Source organism: Tinamus guttatus, unplaced genomic scaffold (assembly GCF_059628265.1).
Source record: "Tinamus guttatus ecotype Peru unplaced genomic scaffold, ASM5962826v1 Tinamus_guttatus_pri_ptg000149l, whole genome shotgun sequence".
Taxonomy (NCBI): Eukaryota; Metazoa; Chordata; class Aves; order Tinamiformes; family Tinamidae; genus Tinamus; species Tinamus guttatus.
The window spans coordinates 2,288,724-2,314,271 of NW_028288683.1; the positions used below are offsets into that span (position 1 = coordinate 2,288,724).

At 36.8% G+C, this 25,548-nt stretch overlaps 1 protein-coding gene across 3 annotated transcripts in view; it reads right to left on the reverse strand.

The window, feature by feature from the left end:
• Positions 1 to 504: 504 nt before the first annotated feature.
• The window catches only part of RASGRF2 (Ras protein specific guanine nucleotide releasing factor 2), a 60,531-nt gene continuing 35,487 nt past the window's right edge, over positions 505 to 25,548 (reverse strand). For all 3 annotated transcript variants that reach the window (XM_088522111.1, XM_088522110.1, XM_088522109.1), the window contains exons 13-22: positions 24,297 to 24,403; positions 14,053 to 14,165; positions 7,056 to 7,116; positions 6,319 to 6,422; positions 5,621 to 5,705; positions 4,815 to 5,012; positions 3,642 to 3,721; positions 2,981 to 3,098; positions 2,183 to 2,251; positions 505 to 1,445 (exon numbers count right to left, since the gene is read on the reverse strand). In XM_088522111.1, coding sequence (XP_088378237.1) covers positions 1,353 to 1,445; positions 2,183 to 2,251; positions 2,981 to 3,098; positions 3,642 to 3,721; positions 4,815 to 5,012; positions 5,621 to 5,705; positions 6,319 to 6,422; positions 7,056 to 7,116; positions 14,053 to 14,165; positions 24,297 to 24,403 — 1,028 coding nt within the window. In that variant the 3' untranslated portion in view covers positions 505 to 1,352. The remainder of the gene's footprint in view (positions 1,446 to 2,182; positions 2,252 to 2,980; positions 3,099 to 3,641; positions 3,722 to 4,814; positions 5,013 to 5,620; positions 5,706 to 6,318; positions 6,423 to 7,055; positions 7,117 to 14,052; positions 14,166 to 24,296; positions 24,404 to 25,548) is intronic.

Here is a 25,548-nt window from a genome sequence, read left to right on the forward strand (position 1 = left end):
TTATTCAACAGTGCTAATACCTGCATTTTATTTTACGATGTACTTTATAGCATGCATTTGAGCTCATTTTCCATGCAGCTACAACCCTTGATCAGGAAATTCTACGAAGTACTAACTAGCTCTAGAAATGAAATCTATATACCTGGTTTCTCACAAAAGCATAGGCTTTATAACAGTTACAAGCAGAACATTTTCTTAAGCATATGTTCCAATGCAAATGCTAATTACTAGTTCAAATAAAAATTTAAAGTTTGTGTTTGCACACATTCAAAGTTTGTCCTGGTGTACGACAGCTGAGGCAGTGCTGAATGACTGAGCAAAACCCAGACATTTTCTAAACCATTAATTTCATGTAAAATGAAACAGTCATCCTGACTCCTAGTGTTCATTGCTGATCACTACCCACTGCCAGACCAGAATTAATTTCCTCTCAACAGTGTGTCCAGAAAGTGCTTTGTAGCCTGACTTTTCAGGGAAGCTGCAGGTGCAGGAAATTAAAGTGCCTTTTCCAGGGCTGTGTGCAACATGAGTAACCATCCCATTCACTTTACATTCAGATTCCTTGAGTATGAGAAACAGCTCCTTATGTCGTTATTTCCCATCTGAAGCTTGCAAGGTTGGTAACTATTTACAACTATTCAACTATGGTTCACTTACTTTCCATGCTGTAAATATTCTCATTGCATATTAATGAAAAATATTTACAAAGATTAGTTCATTTATCTGTGAAATCTGTTATCTCAGAAAAGACATTTGAAGAAGGTAACATTTTATAAAGGGAAGCATAAACTATATAACAAATGCTTTGATTATAGATCTGAAGTTACCCTGTTGCCTCTCCAGGCTAACAGATGACTCAAGATCCTATTTTTTTTCAGAATTATAACATGATATGAGGACACCACTACCACTACTGCCTCAGTGAATGCACAATTAGCAATCAACTCAAGTCTCATCAGTGCTACCTCATTTTGCCCATTCATCTTAACAGAACTGAATATGGTACTACCTTTTACATCTGTCCCCTTAATTGGTCCCATTAAGATGACTACAGTGAGTACCTGTGCACATGAAAGCCTCCTGTTTTCAATTAGATGCTTACTCCCTATTGCAAATCATTATCACTGCAAAGCAGTAATCATTTAACCCAGACGTGAAGCATCTTTATCTTCCACCTCCCAGAGCTGTTTTTCCTTGCCTGAGAGGGTAATGCTGTGAGGCTCTGTGTCTCTCACTGGAAAAGAGAGCTTGCATTCTTCTCAATTTTTCCCTTGATGTCTTTAGGTCTTGGCATGCATAACTTTGTTCATTATTCTAAAGCCTTCTGTAGACTCTGAGGCAAAGCTGGTTCTTCAGGCAGGGAGTCGGGGTTCAATCTTTAGGGAGAGTTCATACAGAGTATCTTCATCTATGATGAGTGTCTTGTCAAGTAAATAGTGAGTGACCTGCAGCGCATAAAACACAGCTGAATGGACAGTATACTATTTTCAAGTAAATTGCTTAGCTTTCCTGTCTCCCCTCTCAGCCCATTGCAGAGGATGTTTGAGATCCTCTCAAGTTGTGTTTTCTCAGAAAAACAGAAAAAGCTCATTTGAATGATGTAAAAATGAATTCCAGTAGTGTCCTAGGAACCAAATAAAGTCCCTCAGGCAAGGGCAAAACCTTAGCTAAGTTACCTAGGCCCATGTTGCTCTTCTAGACCCCAGAATGAAAAGATTTTTTTTCTTTCAAGGTACAAATTCCCACAACTCCCATAAAGGATAAGGGGAAAAGACTTGCAGGATGCACACAGCATCAGCTGAGGCTTGAGCCATCTCCTCTCCCCTAATCCCAGTATTTGGCGTCTCCTGTGGAACTATGCTCCAGCCTCAGCAGGGAGTGCACATTTCCCTTGGGACTCAATCCCTTATAGACCACAGTCACATTGGTTCAAATTCCAAGAGAGCTTCCAGAGAAGGGAAAAAAATGCTTCTACATACTGCACTGAGAAAACAATTTCTACCATCAGGCTCTTATAATACAAAAGTGTATGACCACATTTCAGTCTGCCCTCTCTGTCTCTGTGCAGAATGCATTATTTTTCACTTCTAATAATGGCTGCACCTAGGTGCATCTTGCACCTAATTTTGCTGCAGCAGCTTTCATTTCAGTAATACGAAACAGATTGCAAGAAGAGCCTTACCTTCTGCTGATACTCTATGCGGTAGGAGGTCTGCTGGAACTGGCGTATTTCCCTGATAATATGCGAGATCTATCAAAAGAATGAATGCACTTAAGTAAGTACCAATGCATTTTGAGTTCAATTAGACCACGTAAGCCAAGAATTTTGCACCAAATTATGCAATGTTTCCTGGGATGAAGGAAGGGACAGGAACCGATTATCTCCTAACTGCTTCAAATGGTTTCACTTTCCTAAAGTGGCCTCAACTGAGGCAATCTCAAGCAGGCGCTCTCCTGTCTTTCTCCTCAAAGCCACTTTTCTCTTTTCCTTGAGTGACTGTTTCAATGTGTAGTCTTGAGAAAGAACTTTAGACCAAGATAAGCAGCTTCCATGCTTCTCTCTATTAAGAGTTGTACAGCATTATATTTGAAGAAAATCATCTTTAAAATGCTTTTTTACATAGTACCTAACACAACTGAAAAAGACTGTCAGTACTGTCTCGTGAATCATTCCTTGAATTTTCATTCTCAATAAAACTCTTGTTGCTCCTTCACGAGCCTAGGGCAGTTGCTTTTAGTCTCCGTGACTTTTCAAAAAACTGAATGCAAAATTCGCACTTTAAAATTCCCCATCTTACCAGTAGGTGGTGATAGAAGAATGGGTTCAAGTAATTGCTTTCAAATAACTGTGTATCTTGTATGATGCAAATGTATTTGCAAGTCTTAGAAGATAAATTCAAAACAATTGTAATTAAATCAGTCACTAAGTCATGTAATTAAGCACCTGTGCGGAAAACATGTAAAAAAAAATGAAAACTACCATTCTCATTTTGGAAAAATTGACAAGGCCTTCTTCAGTGAAGTTTGGTGTTCCTTCTTCAATAAATGCTAGATCTGTCAAGTACATTCCAAGGTAAGGAACTGCAGGTGGGTTACAACTGTAGGACAAGAAATTGGCATATGTGACTATGACTAAATTTACAAACTAGTATTTCTATAGCTCTCATATCCTCTTTATTATTGAAGTAGTTTTATCCTTTTTTTTTTTTTTTTTAGAAAGTTTTGATCTAATGCATGGATATTCTTAAATTCTATATTTTTTATTTGGAACAATAATTCTACAGAATCATTAAACTGAACTCTCAAGATGTTTTTGAATATAAACTGTTAGCTATAAACCTGGCCCTACATTTACTAAGTTTATCTGTGTAAGTAAAACCCCCAACTGGAAATATTTCACACGGAATAATAGTTTAATTTGTTTCAGTAATTCTCCAGAATTACACTTATTTGTCAGAGGTACTAAATCACAGGTTATTCAGCAAAACAGCAACCACAAATAGAATAAGACTAGACCATAAAAATTATTGAGTAATATTATCTAAGATTATATTAGTTACTAAAGGTTACTCAAAGCCAACTCATCTTAAACATGTACTAGTTCATAACACAACACAATTGTATTATGTACGGAAGCATACTTTTTCAGTGTTTCTCTAAGATTTTTAAATCTTCCTTCAGAGGATACAGTCTTCTGAAGCTTGTCCATGAGAGCTTTTGTCTAGTAAGAGAGCATATTACAAATGTCATTGCTATTGCACCTGAATGGTTGGGATTACATACTTTAAAAGATGTAATTCGCTTAGCACCAGCTATAAAACACCTGAGGATAAGCTGACTAGAGAATGCAGTGCCTCAGAATGTATTCTGAGCTGATTTCATTTCTCTAAGCATCTTGCAAACACTGAAGCTGCAGGAAGAGCCAGAGAGGAAATGAAGTGATAGAAGCCCACGTTCCTGCTGCTCTAAAAGCGATACACTGACATCTTCCAATCGGCCACAGTGACTACTACAGTAATGTAGTCACTGCCTACATTACAAGTGACTGGTTCTGTCCTACTGGCCCCATTGCTCTATTATCCTAACCTTACTAAAATATTCATATATTTTTAAATGATAGCTGAAATTTGTATCTTTTAAACAGTTCCTTCATAACCGTTTCAAACACAGAACATAAACGATTGGATAGTCTTCAACTATGCAAACAGGATTTTTTGTTGTTGTTGTTGTTGGAAATCCTCCCGGCAGCCTCAACCATGCTGCTGACAGCCTCAGGTGCAAGGCAAGGAATAAGAGGAGATATGCACTGCATTTAAACTCAGAACCTAAGTGAGAAGGAGGTCTGGCTATCTAAGGTTTCTTACTGGTCGACAAAGAACTCAGCACCGTGGGAGGAAGGGCTTATCTCCATACTGACTTGCTGCACAGAAAGGAGAATAAGGCTTCAAGCTCCTGTGGTGACTACAGTTAACAAAACCCACCACTACTTAAATGCTCTAAATGTATCTAATTAGTAACTTTTTTTTTTCCTCAGACATTTTAATATTTTAAGCTCAGGCCTTAGTCTTAGATACTCCTCCTTTCACTCAATTCAGTTTGTTCTTGCTAATATTTAATTAATGATAAGGAAAAAATAGATAAATTTAATACAAAATACCTTGATGTGAAATGCCAGCAGCATTTGATGCTGTCAACAAATAGAGTATTTTCAAAGTAGAACTATTTATGGGAAGAATATGTATCTCAACACCTTTATCCCTGGACAACACGCTTATCAATGAAATCTACATCAGTAATCATCACATTTTTCTTACCTGTTTGGATACTTTTGCCCATGTTTTCTTCAGTCTGTAGATTGCACTTCTGTTCAAGGCTGATGTGATTTCTAACACACCATTATAATTGTGCATACACCTACAGATATCTGCTACTGCCACCCACTTCTCAATTGAGTTAGCCCGGGAGCTGACATCGGCATAATTCATAATTTGGGAGGCAACAAGGTTACTCATCTGGCCAAATAAAGAAGAAGTAGTGTATGATGTTTAAACATAAACACTTTCAAAACATCATTATTTAATGAACAAAGCAGAAAATAACACTAATAACACACAGCAGAATTTATGGCTTTTAATAAAACCAGAAAGAGTATGTTGAGAACAGTGTTGCAGGGCAGTGAGACAGAATTACGATATAAAAAGGGTATTCAGATTCACTGGGGAATGTCTCCAAGTCAACAGCACTAACACTGACTATAGAGTCTCTCAGCAAAATCTAAGTAAAATGAGTAAAGAGCAAACAAAGGGCATTCATTAAACAAAATACACTTTATACATTTAGTCTCTGAAGAACTCAATTTCTTCTGTAAGCAGCAAGTCATTTTAATGCAGCTTGAAAGTTCTAGTCTATTAAATTGCCATTGAATTGATAAGCGGCAATTCATAAAATGAGAATCTTTATACACTTTGATTTAAAAGGTCAGTCACAAAAATGTTGTAACATTCAGGTACTACTAGGTAATAAATTGTATCACATTGTACAAAAAGCCATTTACATTCCAGAGGTCATAGCAAGTGTCAAGAATGTCTAAAAGGCAATCTAGATTTCTGTGAGTACTTACATCATTAAAGTGTTGACTAGTTTTCATAATATATGGTGTTCTCTCATTTTTATCTAGTTTCATCCAGCCTTGACCAAGAAACTCTCTAAATATTGAGGGCAAACAAACAAAAATGTCACTAATAAGCACAGGACAAAGAGACTCTGTAACTGTGGCCTAAGTAGTTTTCAAGTAAACTTTCTTCTTTTAGAAACTAATAATAGAGTTATACACTAACTCCAAATTTTCACTCTACCATTACTAATGCTGTCCAAAGCAGTAAATGTTGTACAGAACTTTGCTGCATCTCTTTCCCCAGTTTCCCTGTCTTATTTTTCAGTGTTGTGACCTTATTTTAAATTGTTTCTGTCAGCTTACACAGTTATATTAATGGCAAACTTCTGTACAAATGAAGTTGATTTGACACTCCCTCTTCAGAGACCACTTCCCTACTATGTTCACCCATCACTAGCCCAGAGCCTTAGATCATGATTTTTTTTTTTTTTTGGCAACTTTCTGAATGAACTCAGTCTTTCAAAACATGACCAGATTATGAAGGATCACAAGCAATTAAAAAAGTAGCCGAAGGACATTACTGTGCTTTGTATGCAAACCATTTTGCCTGAACGTCAATAACATAAATTAGCATAGTGGCTAAAACTTCCAGTCAGTAACTCAACTAAAGTACTCACTTCAATCAATCGTAGGAGAACACTTACTCATAGGGTATGCTTCTGAAAACTATGTGATCTAAAAGAGTTATTTGCTCTGCAAGCTCCATGGCTGACAAAGTCTCAAAGCATTCTGGTTTTGGACATTCTGACTGCAAAAAATAGGAAGACTTAATGATATCTCTTAATATCAAAGAACATTTCAAAGTACAAGGTATTAAGAACTTCATATGCACTTTCAACACAGAATTGTAATTAACTTGTTTGTTGCAAAGGAATAAGAACTAAGGAGAAAGTCTGGAAATTTGCAGAAAAACATGCACGTAATTTATAATAAGTTATGAATACATATGTATATAAAGTTTTTGTATTCTACATTATCTACTACATAAACACCCTTTATGTAGTTCATTGTCCACCCTTCTTTGGATTACTCTAACTCACTTGAGGTGATGGGCCTTGTCAATGAAGAGCAACTATTGCTCTGATGGCTGCTTTACTGTGCAGGGATGGCAGACACTCTCTGACATAAAGATTCATGTCTTGCCGACTTTTTTCATTATGATTTAAAATCAAATTCTAAAATTTTGACTCATTCTTCTTTCATTCTTTGACATGGGCTCCAAATTCTTATTTTCTCTAAACTGAATGTGCATTGCTATTATAAAACAACAATATTCCTGTATTTTCACAGTCACAAAGCTGCAGCTGTGGTACACCTTAGCGACATAAACATACCACAAATCTATAGAAATATTTACATATAAATTTAAAGATGAACTTACCATCTGAATGATATCCTCTATTTTTAAGTGGGTATCATCTTGATCATCCTGAGATAGGGCCCTGGGAAAAGAAGTGACAGAACATCCTGTATGAATAATATCAACGGTTATAAGAAAATCATCTCACAGTTTGGCAATCATGCTCATCTAAATTAAATTCTAAGATTTAATTTAAGTTGAAGAAGTAAGGAGAAAAGAGAACTTTTTTGCTAAAAACTGATTTGGATTTTTAAATAATAAGTATAAAATGATAATGTCAGTCATGTAAGCTAAAATACTGCTCTTGGAGGCTTAAAACAAGGCTCTAAGAACAGCATATACTGAAGAATGGTCAATGACAGTACAATGACAGCATTGCGTTAATTTGGTAATTACTGTCTTCTGATTACATGTTTCTGCATCTATCCATCTTTGACTCCAGTGATGAGCAATGTGTCGGACAAATGTAAATTCTCTTTTTAAGAACTAATCTGACACTACAAAAGCAGAAAGATCATGATAATTAAAAATATTTGCTCTCTTAATGCAAAAAAATCCTAGAAAATCTACCAGGAAAAAAAAAAAAAAAAGTCCCGAAAGCTTTTCTCTAAGTTTTAAGCTCTGTATTATAAGATATCCCCTGGGAAATATTTGGAGGGGGGAAAAAAAAAGGACATTTCATAAGACAAGAGAGCATAATAAGCATGGATAATAGAACACTTCTCTGGAAGCAGTCTTCTTTTTTTTATGGGCACTATATTATCTTGTTCTCTGTCCCACACAAACAGCACTGAGCGTGGAAACGGAAAACCAACTGCTAGCAGATTTCACTTGTAGCCAGCATATGCTTTGCTTTCAGTAATACAAGTGTTACTACATACTTTCAATTCTTCTGTAGTAAGCCTGTGATTATTAAGGTTATTTCAGAGTGCTATATCAAAAAGAAAACCCACCAGAAGTAATCAATATTCCACTAAATCCTATGCAGTCAGATGCAGAAACTTGGCACATAATTCCAAGACCTTACTTCCTCATTTTCCGCTTGCCATTTAACCTGCTCTGAAAGCTCTGAATGTTGAGCATTTAGCTTAGTGAGCCCTAAGTCCTGGGAGAGTCCTGTCCTAAAATATTTCTGGGAATTCACGTTATAATGTAATGCTGTAGGAAAAAAAAGACTAGTGAGGTCTCAGGTTGCAATGCAAGTATAGTTTATGTAAACATAGAGGTAATCTATACCTCTGCTCCATTGACATTCCTAGGATTTCAGCTGGAGTGCTATGTCTGGTTGGAACACCACCATATGACAAATACAAACTGGTCTGATTCCAAGTAAACAAGCAGCATAAAGGATTTGAAAAATACAGACTAGAAGAAAAGCTTGAATAGTTTGGATTTATGTAACTAAGAAAAGAGAAGATTTAGGGAGACATAACAGAGGCATAAAAGACTGGGTATAAAGAGAACACCTGTGATGGGGCAAGGAGTCACTGGACTGATTTGCATCAAGACAGACTTAGTTTATACATTAATTTAAACTATTAAACTGCAAAAAATGGGTATGCATTGAAGTAGGTTTTCTGCAGAAGTTGGGGAACACCCCTCGGTGGAATTTTCAAGGAAAAGTTCAGGTGATTGTTCTCAGAGGACACAGCTGTATTGATCCTGCCAGAAAGCAGAGCAGCTGCACTGAATATTTTATTGTGGTCATTTCAATTATTTATTTTTGTGCTCCGCAGAAACAGACTTTTCATGTACCAGCTGAGGAAAGGGTAAAAAAAAAAAAAAAAAAAAGGGGGGATTATATTGCCCGGGCACTTAAGCTGTGAATGTAAGGGATGGAGTTTGTGCTATGTGGGTGGGAAGGAAGTGTTAATACTTATTTCACTAGGTTCTTCTGTTGTGGGCTGTTGTTTCCTTTTGGTTTGCCAAATTGGAGATGGTCTAGGTTAAAACCAAACACAGATACACAAAGAATCTAAGCCTCCTCCTTGCCTTCATTTTCAGCCTGTCAAATCCACACAAAAGGGCCTTTTCTTCACGGGAGTGGAAATATTTTATATCCAATAGGCATGCTGGGCAAAGTCTTCCATGTTTTTTTTCTTCAGGAGAATCCTCAGTGTCTTCTGCAGAGAAGTGTTCTGCCTCAGTAACTGTAAATAGACTGGCAATCTGCCTTTCCTTAGCAGCTTACTTTGTGCTGGGTCTCATGACTGCCTGCCTGCAGAAAGATAATGCTCATCACACGATAAGAGCATGTGTTTTCCTGGCAATAAAAAAGAGAGAGTTTGCCCTTCTCCCCCAAGTACCTCCAGTAATCTTGTAAACTTGTTTTTGAGTTCCCTATATGTACATAGGCTGGGGCTTTTATCTTAGATACAGAAAAGACTGTACCCGCTTAATACAGAATAAAATAGGAAAGACAAGATACTTAAAAGGCTCTAAGTACTTGACCTCTGCTTCCATTGCTTCCTGATGCTCTCTGTTTCCTAATACTTCTTCTTGCTCCCTGATACTATCATAATGGCATGTGTCTTATATTTCCTTAATTCATTTAGCATTTCTCACTGAAACAGGAATCCTGTGCTTTTCCTCTAACATAACAGTCTTATGAAAGAGTTTCTCTTTTTATCCATATATCTGAGTTTATATGTTCAGAGAGCAGTACACTTCTCTGAACTAGATAAAACTACTTTCTGACAGCATCAGTAGTAGCTTCCTCTTCAGTCTGCACTGTTGTTGGCCTTAGGGTACTGTTTCAATAGAAGACAAGGAAGATGCAGTCAGCTTCTCACTTCTGCTTGAGCAGTTCTCACTAGACTCCCTTAACAGCCTCCTGCAAGCTAGGAAAGAAGCTCAGATCCAAGTGAAAAGAGGGATGGGAGAAAGGAAACGGTAAGGAAACAGTTCACCTCACAGTGAGGACTGAATGGAGTACCAGCTCTGGGATCAGCCTTACACATGAAGTGACTATATTTGAAAAAACTTTCAAATTCTTAAGAGTTATCAGCTATCCTTAGAGCTGTTTCTTTCATTTAAACTATTCCTCATGCTTGAACATTCCAAATATTAAAAGTAATTTCTAGCAGGAAAAAAAAAAAGGAACCAAACTAGCTCTCTTTATTCTCTTACTATATATAAAATACTCAAAAAGTTGGTATCAGTTCTATAGTCTGAAATGTACTGTCTACAGTACAGCTCATACGAGACAGAAAATTGGTCATACATCAAATGCCTCTGCAAATCCTTGGATTTCATTTACATATATTCCGAAGAAGAAGGAATAGTAAACCTTTCCTGAACCCTTTATTTTTTTCCCCAGGTGGGACTATTCATGAGCCAAAGTTATTCACTACAGTTTGAACTATAAAACTTCATGGTTCAGTGTTTGGAGCCTGTTTCTGCCTCAGTGTTAGAAATTTTATCTGGATTTCAGATTTTATTAAATAGGGCTGAAAAAATCTCATAAAGAACTTACTTGAGGAGGCTTGTCTGGCTTTCAGAAAAAAAATGCTGAATAAAAACAAGCTTTCCTGCCTTGTCAATCCATTGAACAAAAAATCTCATCATGTGCAGCTGCTCTGTGTGATCACAAAGGAGCCAGGAAGCAGTTCAGCATCTCTCATAAGCACTGCCTTTGCCATTCAGTTTCTATACTGAGTCTTTCCCAAAGCTGACCATAATATTTTTAGAATAAAAACCTGCCTTTCCTCCTCTAATCTCTGCCAACAAAGATGATTTGAAAGGGGCTGATTTCCCAAGAAATTTGTATGCACATATACATGCAGACACACAAAGGCTGTTTCTAAAGAGACATTAGTTTTCAACAAGCTTCAAGGAGATAGTCAATGCAATATGCCTGTACAAAGGCTCGAAACTCAGAACTTTCCAGAAAGTTCCAGAAATTTTTATGACTGTGCAACGATGCCGCGTGCAAGAAGAAATACTGAATACCTATGCTCGCTCTGAGTTCCTCTCCTTTGTAGAATTTAGAGCACCTACGAGAACAGAAATGTAGGGAAACTTAAAACCTATAGTAAGGACTGACTGGCAGAAAAAGAGTTCCACCTCTGAATCCACTAGCAAGCTGAGGGCCAGAAGTAGTCGTGTCTTGCTGCTCCATCAGATGAGATTGTGCCCAATATTACACCTCCAGCATCAGCCAGTGTGTGTGTTCACAACCTTACATGGGACAACAGGTCATTGCTTAGGATTGGCAAAGAGATATGTCTCTTTTAAGCTTGTGTATACCACAATTTTAATAATACATAATAAAAATGAAGGTTTGTGGAAGAGTAAAAGGAATGGTCACTCCTATTCTACAATTATTGCAACACAGTCAGACACACGGAAGTTCATTCAATTATAGATTACCTCTGAAATTTTACTATTTTCTTTTCTGAGTTAACCATACAGCCTTGTTGCAAATATAGCATTATGACAGGGCTTTTTGAAAAATTAGAAACTCCTCTTAATTGGTAGACCACCCATTTTCCTGAGGTGATTTAACAGAGCTCCTCCTTTCAGTAAAGGGGTAAGATACACAACCTATCTTTGTATTTCACCCTGACTGAATGGTTTTTGACCACAACTGAAATTGATCCAATATTATTCTTCTCACAGTTCAGATCCCTGGAGAATTAATTTTTCCTAACCAGCTGAAGCTTAACAAATTTGACATATCTAGCAAACAGCCACCCGCTGTGTAGCTGGAGAGAGCTTCAAATTAGAGTTTGCTCAGCCTAAGACCTTGAGGCAGTTGTATGTGATAACATCTTTAACTTACACATCCTGATTGTTCTATTAACTACAGCTTAACAACAATTTAAATTATGAAAGTAATACTTATGCAACACTTTCTGTCTGAAAACTTATGAACAGTCTAAATAAATAATAATAAGCAGCCTAAATAGATAAATAATATAATACAGAATATATACAGCAGTACTTTCAGCCACTACTAGCTCCAAACCTTGTTCAAACCCTTGGAGACGCTCTTTTTAATGCACCCCAGGATCCCATTGGCCTTCTTGGCCACGAGGGCACACTGCTGCCTCATGGTCAACTTGTCATCCACCATGACACCCAGGTCCCTCTCTGCAGAGCTGCTCTCCAGAAGGTCGGTCCCCAACCTGTACTGGTGTCTGGGGTTATTCCTCCCCAGGTGCAGGATCCTGCACTTGGCCTTGTTGAATTGCATGAGGTTTCTCACCACCCAGTTGCCCAGTTTCCATAGATATTGTGAAAATAGTCAACATATATAAGGCTAGTAAAGCAGTCTTGTTAATAACCACCGTTAGCTAAGCTTTGATTTCATACTGTAATTTGAAGAAAAGGAGCATATATACAACATTCAGTCAACGAATGGAAAAAACAAAGATACCATTTCATGCAGTAACAGTAAAAATGCTCACGTAAGGACATAAGTCACAAAATTACTACCCAATTCCACGTAATTATTGATGTACCACATTTGGATGTTATAGCTAATAGTTTCTACATTAAATTGATAAACTTTTATGTCTAAAAAGATACGGATCTATCCCATTCCTCTGCCAGGAATAGATATGTATCTTTCGCCCCCGCCCCCCCCCCCCGCCCACTTTAAAAAAAAAAAAAAAAAAAAAAAAAAAAACAAGTTGCAAGTCTTGAGGCAATTTTCCTCACTAGGAGCTACTTGACATAACCTTTGCTATTAGGCATATTATTAAAAGCCATTATGCGACGATATATGCACTAGCTTTCTCTCCCATGTTATGCGCTTCTCGCTTGCTGTTTCTTCCAAGGATGTACAAGAAATATATATATATATATGTATATGTATATATATTTACTTTCAGTACTAGCACATGGCCATAATATAGTTAAAAAGAGACTTACGAAAAAGTTGAGTAGAATTCCATCAACATGAAGGACTCCTTTTAAGAACTTATCTATGTGAACTTGTTTCTTATCCTTTATTTCACTTTTCCCCACTTAGCTGTACAATTTTCTCTCATTTTTCTGACATCTTTTCACATAAATATCTTATGGGAAAACCTGTCAAGTGTTCTTAGAAAATTCAAGACACACTATCTGATTGCACCCTTGTCTTTCCAGGAGAATATTTACAAAAATACCAGCACAGCGTGTCATATATTAATCTGTGCTTTTAAATTGTATCTTGTTTTACCTACTGGCTAGTCCTAATTCTTTATTGCTACTTATTAATGTAAAATAATGTAAGTGAAAATCAAACACTTGGCTGTAAAAGACTCACACTCGCTATCAGGAATTATTCTCACCAATATATGCATATAAAGATTTGTCTCTCTCTTGGCATGATCAGACAATCCACTGCGTAATATCATCCCTAAGGAGCAGAATGAGGTGTTTTAACCCTAAGTAAGCAATACTGCTGCTATGCAGAAACTTTAAAGCCTTTTATTTTATCCTAGAATAATGACATAGCTGTCAACACAAAAGGAACAGCAAGTATGGTCTTCTTACTGTGTCATGACATACTAGGCTTAGCAGGGTAGATCGCTCACTTCTGAGACATGAATACTCCAATAAAAGGTTTTGTACTTTTAATGGGAGGCATTTTTTCCTCTATTGCACAAAGAACAAACCAATGGCTCGCAAATGTTCTGAAGAGCTATATTTATAAACAAAATTTAAAATACCATTTGACATTTGATGGTTTTCTAGAATTGCCAAATTCTAGAATTTTAGCACACTGCAAATACTGTGCGTTGCTAATTCTGCTGATACCTAAATTATTATTTGGCTCCTGTTGTGTGATGTTGCTTTATTTTTAACCACAATCACTACAAATTCATTCGAAAGCTGTTCATATTTTGCTATTGGACGAAGAATTCTACAGCTGGTCTGTTTTATAGTTAATAAAGCACATAATAATCCAGCAAAATTAAATAGTCTAGATAAAGAACAAATTTTGTGACTTCTATACTGTATACTGCCATATCTTTTTAACAGGATATAGTTTACGAATCCAGCAAATAACTAAAAACCCATTTACCTCAAAATATTTGCAGTAGCTTTCCTTTCTTGTGGTAGAAGGTCTGGATCTCTCAAAACTTCTTCCAGCAAATTTAACACATTCATTTTCAACTCATTGTTCAGGTCAAAATCCTACAAAGGAAAAGAATTTTGTTTCCTTGTGTTTTAAAAATGTTGATCAAGTAACTTAAAGGGTATGTTTCTGTGATTTTTTTCCCTTTCCTTTTTCTTTTCTATTAGGTACGAAAATGCTTAGAGAAATTGGAGATCTCTTACAGTGAACAGGACACAAAACAGGGAGCCTGAAAGACTACAAGTTATCACATTTTTCACCTTTATTTTCTGTGTGGAGCCATGCGACTCACTTAATCCTTCTCTTTTGAAGTAAGAACAGTGTCTCACAAATATCCATAAAATACTTTATCTTCTCTCTGATCATTATGAAAACTCGAGAACAGTTGAGCTACGGTGTTGAGACTATTGCCTTGTGAGGTCAGCCACTCTTTTTTTCCCTTGTTTTATTGAGTTTCTCAATGTATCCGTCTGCATCACTGATTTTTAATCTGAAACTTACCTTTTGGGACAGGTCTGCCTTTTGTTCCACCTAGTGGATTACTCAGCCAAATATGCTCAGTAAATCAGACCAGTGGACTACAGCACCGTGTTAAAGCACTTCGGCACTTTAATTCATTCTAAGGCAGTTTGGTATCTTACACAGGACTGCAATCTAAGAACAGGAACACACACAGTCTCTGTTGATATCTGATACTAGAGAATTTCAAAGAATAGAGTGATGTATGAACATTAGGGTGTGAACTTATGGGTAAGTAATCGAGTAGACTCCAAAAATGTCCGTATTTAGCATAAAGGTAGAATTTGGATAAGAAAACGAAACCCAAAATCTTTACTCATTCACTGTATTTGTAGATCTTCCTATTTTATAATACACTGTTACTTGCAAACAACTCTGTTACCATATTTTTGTCAATCCACCACTTGTTTCCATGGGAACAGGAAGCACAAAGTTAGGGAAATTGGGAAACGTTTCACACCTTCGTGTCAGAGCTGTATATGCCATTTTCCAAAGAACCAGTTACAGCCCTTTCTGTTGCACTGGACTTTCAAGTGGCCATGATTTTAGGGAATATGCCTAAGCTTTCAGCCAACAGTATAATGAATATTGGAATTTTCTATTCTACAGCTCAATGGCAAACACAATGTAAGGGAAGCCAGATATGCAAAGGATCTTTAGTAGTTATGCTACAAAAATATCACCTCTAAACAGAAAAGTTATTCAAGAACTGACGCATCTAACATCCTCATTTACTATGTTGGGTAAAGTTCTGATCTGTCACTGTAAATGGGCAGATCACAACAACAGGATCAGGATCTCATTTCCAAATAATTTTTTAAAACCATAATCAGTCAATTATTTTCTCTAAAAAGGATTTTTCCAAAAGAAGGGTTGGAGCTAAAATTACAGTAGCTATAAAAAGTCTAGTCTCTTTTTTTATTCCATTTATGAATCAGGATGGCAAAGTCTCATGTCTGAATATCAGATTCAACAAAAATCAGGCAGACTCCCAGTTTTTGCATGTTTACAATCTCTCTCATATATAATATATGCTAAGAGCAAAATATATTGGCAGGCATCAGAGTCATCCCTGCAAGATAGCAGGCCCTGTAATTGCTGCTGAAATTTCCCTTGTTTGGGTGGAAAACTGTCTGAACACCTAGTTCTTTGGATTAGGACTAGTTTTGCTTGAATTCCCTGGCTCTGGAGGACATTTCATAGTGGAAAAATATACTTTTCTAATCTCAGACAACCAGCAATCCCAGACCCTTTATCAGGACTCATCAGAGATGACACAGACTGATCAGGGATTATAACTAAGGGATGTAATGGTTTGTATGAATGAAGAATCTGTAGGTAATACTTCCAACCTGGTATGACCCCAGCTTGAAGATGCGACCCCACAGCACAGCCCCCTCTATACAGGCAACTTCTGCACTTATTCTGCCCAACATCCCTTTTTTTATGCCCAGAAATTTTCTTTTTTTATAACAGTGTGTCAGTTTTTCCTTATAATCTGTAGGGAGGAAAAGGATGGGAAAAAAAACAGTAGAATTCAAAAGAAAATGTGAGATCTATTTTTCTGTTGAAGTTAATGATCTGTGGGGTGTTGAGATGCCAGTGTGATGACCAATATATAAAGTATATGCATAAAAAGCCCAGCTAGATATAACTATGTGAAATGACCTATGTACAAAGCTGAACATAAAAATCACAACACAAAATTACCCTTAGAAATACCTAACTACCCTTTCTAAATATATTTTTATATCTATACATAATAATATATATGCCTGAAAACATATTATATTAAAAAATAAATATACGTTTTATATATTAAAAACAGTCCTGGATGATTCCTGTGACATTTTTATCTAGTATACCACCTTTTAATACATTTTACTGGTCTTTGGCCAAGACTTTAGTGGTTTCTTTAGAATCTGGATGTGTGTTCCCTTGCCAAGAAGGAACAGCAGATGATATGCAGGAGTATGAGAAGTGTCTCATGCATTGGTCAAAAGAAATCTATTCGAGTGAGTCAGAAAAAAGACGGAGAGGTGGATTTGGAATCACTGGCCCCAGGAAAATGAAGTGCCAAAAAAGACAGCAGGAAGCAAGGAAAAGAACAGTTAGCTGTGCTGATAGGGTGTATAGATTTACTACAGGTGTTTGTCATAGAAAATACTATACAGATCAGATAAATATTCAATAATTCCCAACTTTCAACATGGGCTCAATCACAAATTAATTTTCCTCTCTTCTTTCTTCAAACCTTCCTAAGCATAAATAGTGTTCTTTTAAACAATGTGAATAACATAAACAAAAAGAGTTAAATCTGAGAATCTGATAAATTTTTGGAAACATCTGGGTACATCAATGGTAGAGACTAGAAAAAACACAGTGATAAAGGGAGGGAAGGGACTGAGATAGGAGAAAAAAATATATATGGAGAACTTGTAATGAAATTCTACAGAGAACCCTTTTGCTGCATTGCTTTATCCAACTTCAATATAACACTGCATGCTTTATGAAAAAATATTTTCACCTCAGATCAGCTCTCAAAAACAGAGCCAGCTTTCTAACTATTCCTCGGGCATCTGCCAATAGAGCGAAAGAGCCAACTGGTAGCCTGGCTTCAGAGTCCTGTGATCGCCACATGAACAGGAGAAGGGGTAGTACAATTCGTCAGGATAAATATAACACGACTCACTCATGACTGGCTTTGCTGAATACATAATTGTGTTATTAGTTTCTTTTTTCCTTTTTTTTATTCTAATTTTCTGTTATGTAACTTTATGCTCAGAGGAGATGCAAGAATGGAAAGTTCTTCCACAAGTTGTGAATGAATGACTCACAGGAAGGGGCCATCCACTGGAGCATCACATCCAAATCTCTTAAGGTGCCATGCTCATCCTAGGCTGAGGGACAGCTCTAATCAAGTGACCTAGAATGCCTTCCAAGCTGGAAGCTTTTTTTCCAGGCAGGGAAGAAAGCAAGCTGACTGTTTTCCAATTCAGTTGCTTTGGAAGATTCCCAACTTTGGCACACAGAGCCCATCGTATTTCAACAGACACTCACAAATGCCATTGGTAATATCACTATAAGCAACAAGATTCGATGAACTGAAATCTCTTCCTAGCCATCTCTCTCCATTCTGTGAATAACTACACAGTGAGCATTTTTTACTTCATAAGCTACAAACAAGTGAAACTGAAGACAAATCTGTTGGATAGAAAGAGGGAGAGGTAAAAGGATAGAAAACAGAACCATGCGGAAAGAATAGAAGTGGTGACAGTTCTGAAACGGAAGGTGAAGTAACCAGAAATACAGCAAGTAGGAAGGAATGCTAGGCAAAGACAGAGCTCAGTGGGATGTTCACAAACAGGGATTGAGACAGGAAAGTTTTAAAGTTTGCCACCTGGGAGAGAAAATGCTGAGAGAGAGATGCATGAAGAGTTCTTAATTAGTAAAAGAGAAAGAAAAATCTAATGAAAGTTTTAAATATCAGATACGAAAGGGAGAGAAAACTGCAAGCAAAGCTAGAGTCAGCCTTTGGTTGTCTCTCTGAGTACAGAGATGAAGTAGAGATATGGGAGTGTAGACCCATTTTCCTTTGCCCCCAGCTGCAGAAGCAATCTGGAAATAGCAGATGGCCAGAGACACTAAGAAAGACCAGGATTGCTACTGGCAATTCTAGCCATTACTCTAGCATTACCCTAGAGTGAAGGGCTAAAGATAAAGCCCTTCTGAAAGCCCAAAATACGAGATATCCAGGGGGGCAGAGAGATTACTGAATGATTGTTTCCAAGGAAGTTGGTACATTTTAAAATAGATGGCCTACAATTTATATTTATATATATATTTATACACACACGTATATATATATATATACATATATATATATATATGTATATCTCTACTCGCATGTCATAGTGTAAATCCATAGTCATTTCAATGAAAGTAGGGAAATAATTCGGTCTTTCACACAGCAGATCACACTTGGCCACTGTTAACTGGAACTACTCCAGTGATGTAGTCCTCTATGATCATACTTTATTTTCTAGCATAAAAGCACACTTTGACTATCATATATGTTTGTTCTGAGGGAAATTTGGATAAATTCAGCTGCACCAAGATATTTGCATGCTTGAAAAAGAAACAAAAGGCTTACTTCAAAAAAAAAAAAAAAAAAAGCAAAGAAAAATTCTTCATTCAGTTTCAAGCGTGAAGAAAGAATCATCATTTGGGGAGAGTACCAGTCCTGCTCCTAAAGCATCCGTTTTATCCTGTCATTCCTGATAGAATACAGTTAACTTAAAAGTACAGGCTATATTAATAACATGCCTGAATAATTCTCATCCCACACCTTACAAACCCTCTTTTTATTATGCAGGCACTATATAACCTGGTAGTAATTAGAAACCTTGAAAGAAGAATGTAGCCACTAGCTATTGTCAGATTACAGTTTTCAGCGCAGAGAAGAAACGTGACATCTCTGGCCCTAAGTTCTAGGACTTTATATGTTGAAGAGCTCTGCCGAAAGAGCTCCCTGAAGAAGGATCTGTCAGGCTCCAGCCGCGGCGAGCGTGGTGCACCTCTAATTAGTCTGACTGCCTGCATGCTTGGCTAGCGCTGGAAGGGTGACTCACGCTCCCCAAAGGGCCATGAAATATCAGACCCGTACGCTTCTGCAGTATCTGGACAGAGCATATCCACATTTAAGTACATTAGTATTGACTACATAACTTTATTCTGTAAATGGCCTAAGTTTATGCAAACACGAGTTCTTTCCTTGGTGACTAATGATATGTTAGCACGTTCTCTTATGGTTCCCACGCTCTGGGATAGCGTGGATAGGTGGAAACTTCTTTTGCAATTCAGAGTTTGCATTGATATATATATGTGTTCATGCCAGAAATAACCCTACAAATCTCTGTTCTGCTTCAAGCTAGAGGTTTCAGGTTCTTAGGGATCATCTGAAAAACAGCTGAAATGCAACATATCTTGTTATCACATGGCAAGTATGGCCTAAGTCCAATTTGTTACAATTAACATGTAGGTGTAGCTTTGCCAAGCATCATATCTAAGACTTTATACTTTTAAACACAAGCTAAGTGGGGTTCATATGAATGAACCTTTATGTCATTGCTTGCTCCAGTGTATTGAAAACAAAATGTAATTGGCCAATTCATGTGCACTCATACACTACACCTGCCTAACTAAAATCATCTTTGCATAGCTAATTCTCTGTATACAGGTTACCTAATCACATGCTATCAATAACTATACCCCCCAAACATTCTGTGGAAAAGCTAGCACAGCTTAGCCAGCACCAATAAGGAAAGGGTTTGCAGCAAATTTTTGTCACAGCTGAAGCAAAAGAGGAATCAGGCCCCATATCATGACCTTCAACCAAATTCAAATCTTAGTCTGCTCCCCAGATCTTGTAGTAACTTCATAACCCACTGACATTATCTGGCAGTCATTCAGAGTTAGGATTTGCCTATTTTTTTCAACAGAGATCTTTAAAGAAACCAATGGAAGAAAGCACCTGACTGTCACCGAGACCTGGGAAACCTGGAGAAGCCTAGCACAGAAAAGCTTCATTTTGTACTTGAAGTGTTTAGATAAAAAAAAAAAAAAAAAAAAAAAAAAAAAGCAATCCTATTATCAAAAAAAAGACTTCAAGTCTTCATTAGGATAAGGAAAATCATAGAAAGATTCTCTCCTCTGCCTCCTTTTCCCTTCATACTTTTTCCTTCTCTGACAGGAGTCAGTGGGAGTTTTGTCCTCACAAGCCCTTTCCCTTCTCATCAAGTCAGCAAAGCTTTTGCCTTCACTGTCACTGCCTGTCTCAGCATTTGTGTTTCCATTGTTTACAATGGGAGAATCCTACGCTGTTCCTCTCAATCACATTTTAAAACCAAAATGCAAACATGATCATTCTGCTGTTATTTTGGGTTAAAAAAGAAAGAAAGAAAAAAAAGCGTTGTTGGCTTGTAGGTGGCTGAGTAACACAGAAAAGAGCAGAGTAAAAAGAGAAGGGAAAGAATGAGAAGAAAAAAATGTAAATAAATCCCTGGAAAACCTGATTGATTTATCTTTCGTGCACAAATAATTAGCAATATAGGTCTGATCCCTTTTTCTCAGTGTGGTAAAAACAAAAGTATGTGTCACGTTATGTACATGAATGTTTTTTCCAGACTCACATCTGTGCCTTCAGAGCTCCTGCAGACAGTAATTAGTTCCTTCTGTCTTCTGCAAAAGGCTGCACATGTGGCATTAACAATACATACTTACAAAGTGAGGCCCCAGGAGCGTGTGACCCAAGTTTTAAAAAAAATGAAGGATCCCTTTCCTAAGCTTTATTTTGTATGATTTCAGGATAACAAAGCTGCTTTATTAACGTACATCTTAACTGCACAGGCTCAACTGTTAATTTTCATGATTTTGTTTTCTGCTCACAGACAAGATTACAATGTTAAATGGTGTTCATGTTCAGACAGCAAAGTAAATCTATCTCAGCTTTTTTTGGAAAACACATAAACCATCCACAACCATGATATTCACATAGTTGTAAGATATTGTAGAAAGCTATTTAATTTAATAGCCCAAAGAGAAATGCCTGTCCAAGCCCCAGCCAAGAATTTTAAGTCCTGGCTAGAAAAAACATAGGGAAACACGATGCTTTGAACCATGCTTTGGGACGCTTTTTTCTATCCCTTGGTTCCCACACTAATCCTGACCCGTGTTATTAGGTACCAAGGAGGGGTACTCCAGCGTGTGCCAGAGGGACTCAAATAGAAGAGATGGGGTTTAGGGAATAAAAACAATTGGATAATATATATTTTTAATAGTCTCTTTATAAATATTTCTGCACACAGCCTGCACACTCTTCTGTGTCTGTATAGCACCTTGCATACTCTGGGCACTGGAACACTGCAATAATTTAGGCAGACAAATAACTTGCAGAGAATTGATTGCTACTAGAACAGAGCTACTTTTACACAGCACTAAGCACTTTTGTGTTACTGTCCATACTCTTAAATGGAGACCTATTCAAAGCTTCGCATATTACCCATACAATGCTTTAGCTTCTCTTTTAAAGTAGTAATACAGAAATTGAATTTTCACAGAAAAATAAAGGACGTATGGCAGGTTACCTCTTACAGTGGCATAGGCTAGCAATGACCACAAGAATCTCAGGCATATCAAGAGGAAGAAATTCTGCAGGAGAGTGAGAAAAGCTGCTCCCATAAAGGACAGAAATTGCCTATTTGGTGTTGGGAATGCTTGCAGAAAGAGTAAGGAAAAGCTCAAAGCTAAATGGAGAGAGATTTTTGCAAATAGCAACTTATTTCATTAACATTTTAAAGTTCTTGTTTTAATTAGTTTATTTATTTATTGAATTCTGAACTTCCACTCTCAATATCTGATGAATCTGGAGAACATCAGATGCACTGAGTGGTCAGAGAATGACATAATCACCACAAAAGGCAACCAAGATTTAGGCAGGTTCCTTGATCTCACTGAATTTTACACTCTTTTGTCATTTTGTGAATCTAATAAGCATTTCTTCCCCCAAACACTAGTAGCTAAGGCTTCTCTGGTTTGCAGTTTGCATTGTTATTCTAAAATAAGGCTCTGAGCTATTGCTCTCTCAGGACTATCGATCTTTATTGCCAACGCTTTATACTGTTTGGCCAGACAGTAATTCTTCACTTGCTTCCTAATAGCAGTCCTTGTTCCATTTTGGCAGAAAATAGTCAGTCATTTCTGTTTTGTTTTGGCCTTGTGTCCTTCCTCTGTCCCTAGTCTCTCAAGTAAACAATGCAAAAAGCTGATTACATGCTCTGTTGCTCTAGCGTTCATTACTTTCTTTGCCAAAACCCTTTCATGTAAAAATATTTGCTATATTTGAATACTAAGAGATGTAAGAGAATTAAAATTTGCCACTCTTGCCACGGAAAACGTAAAAGGCAGTGAGAGACTGTGAATCCCAATAATAACTTTGAAAATGCAGTGTTGGATTTGAAATGATTCCATCTCCTTACCCCTTCCCTGAACCTTTTTCCCAATAAAAAAATTGTGGAGTAATAGGTACAAATATGTGCAAAGGTATGTAGAACAGTACTATATATTTTTGCAAAGCGTGACAATTCTTGAAGTAGAAACACAGAAACCAACATATTTTTAAAGCAACATAGCACATTTTTGGCAAAAAGCTACAATGAGAGAATATGCTTATACTCTATACAGTTGGTTTGTGTTTACACTACAAAATCATCACAACACAACCAGGATCAGTCCTAAAACATAAACTTTGGTTTAACTAGTTGTAGAGAGGTCTGATGATTCCCAGCATTTTCACAATTACATCAATTAACAATCTTTCTAATTGGGATAAATGGTCAACTCAATTCACATTAAGTATTATTCATAGCAGAGACACACAACCTGTGTATAAAGCACTGCTCTAGTATAGAACAGCAATAATACCACTACCACTCAGGATTTTGACATGTAATGATACAGCAAATTCAGCCAAAGAGAACATGAGATAGCTACCAGTATAGCTAATTTCTCAAGGTTGTTTGCTATAATTCAAAAGTACTCCCTTGATACCAAGAGATTTTACTAATCTCTGCTGAGCAGTTAGCTTTTCAAATGCAATAAAATATCCCACTTAAGCATTCTTATTGGCTGCACTGTCTAGCAAATCTGACTTCTACGAAAATTAAATCTATTTCATGGAAATAGAGGAACTGAGTCTGACATGGAAAGAGTTGCAGGCAGCTGTGTGATATAACAGCTTCCAGATCAAGTTTTACTCATTATTATTTACAGCTCTCTTTCTCCCCTTCCTTCTTTCTTTTGATCAATTTACCTGGCAGTTTTCTACATGCATGCCAAAATCTAAAACCATTTGTTTCACGTGGCAACTTAAAAGACACTGCTGTACAGGAAATCCTGCTAGCTACTCAGATTCTTTTTCCTCTCAGTCAACACATTTTCATGGGTACCTACCACAGCCACAGCCCTGTAATGGGCTGTAGAAGGAATCTCCATTGAGGAGTGATGCTTTTTTTTTTTTAATAGGATCCATAGTAAATACATGTGCATGTAAGCACAGGTATACATACAGTTAAAGCAACATGACTGGATTATGGATTTATTTTCCTTCCACAGAAACCCTACGTGTTGTGAAGTAACAGATATTTTCAGTCAGAATATCAGACTAATGGAACAAAAGAAATGTACTTTCGTACATTTCATATAGTACTATCTACACTCTGAACTTAACTTCTGAACCGAATGCATGGCTCAGCTTCTTACAATAAATGCAGCTGCAATCTAGACATTCTTTAGGGCACTTCTTTTATATCTATTTTATATATATATATATATATATACACATATATATATATATATATATATACACATATACCACAACATAGAGTACCTCAAGGTTAGATGAAGGATTCTTTACTTATAAAACAGTGTGTTTTAACAGTAATTTCTCCCTTATTATTATAACAGCAGTTACTTTATTATATAGCACTATCACTTCCTAATATGTCTTGGATAGGACCAAAGTGTTATGAATCACATGAACAGACTGAAGTCAGCTCACATCCTTCTACAGACCAGCCTCAGAGAGCGGGAACAAGGGCAGAGCAAAAGAATACCTGAGAATGCTTGGAGACCCAATGCCGCAGGACGTTCAGGACACGGTTAGTGGCTGCTCTGCGTATTATGAACTCTTTGTCACACATGCGTTCAGAGTTGTTAAATCCTGTAATGAGAAAAAAACAAAAACACCTTCACTGAAATAAATGTTAAAAGCAGCACCAAAAAGACCTTTCAAATACAGTATTTATAATGTAGGCAAGTTAAAAGCACAAACAACATGTGTGTGTAATAAAAGGAAAAAAGCCTTCAGAGATGACATGCAAGTACAATCATTTAGGCTACTGAAATTCTGCAAGAGAGTAGAATACAGCCTTGTCCATTATAACTAATACAGACACATAGTCAAGGTCAACATTCAGTTTCAGGAAGATGTAGGATATTTGTTGATTTATTAACATAGAATTGATCTCCTTGGTGTATGGAAGAGGAGTAAAACACAGGGCATTTTAATCAAGAGGATTACAAAAGGAATGTGAATATGATTTAAAAGAGGAAGACAAAGGTGTTAAAGAAATAGGGCAGAGCAATAGTTCAAAGGCAGATGGGAAGGTCAACAGATAAAATGCTCATTTTACAAGCAGGATTGTGCACTGCAGAATGGCACTTTCTCTATTATAATGTCACATTTTTGTTACATTTGTTCTCACACTGTGCTGCTTTTATTATCACTGACTGCAGAGGCCAGGGAACAACTGGAAACTCCCTTCCACATGACCAGCACTTCACAACTTTTTGGCATAAAAGCTGCTCCAAAGCCTTTGCATTGCTATGAATAACAAAAATGTATCACTCTTCTATTTATTCTGTTAAAAAAAAAAACACTGAATACTTTTTTAGGAAAGCGAGTATTTGTTCTGTTCCTTTTTTTATTAAGGACATTTATTAAAAATGATGCAAAAACATCCAGACTGCTGCTCTATAGTTTTTGAAAGATAAGCAGGAAAAGAAAAGTTCAACTGCAAACATGTTTCTTCAACAACAGGTTGAACCCCAAGCCCCAAACTGATTTTCTGCATTTATAGCTCATTTATAGCTCATATAGCTAAAAGATTTTGTTGACTTTACTGTTTATGGACAGTGAGACTCCTGAAGATGTTTTAATATGAAACTTCCCTTAGTGTTATGTTATCTTACATATCAACTACAGTATAATATTACTCAGTTTAAAAAAGAAAAAAAAACAACCTCCATCTTCAGGAGTCTCACTGTCCATAAACAGTAAAGTCAAAAAAAGCTCATAGGCATTCC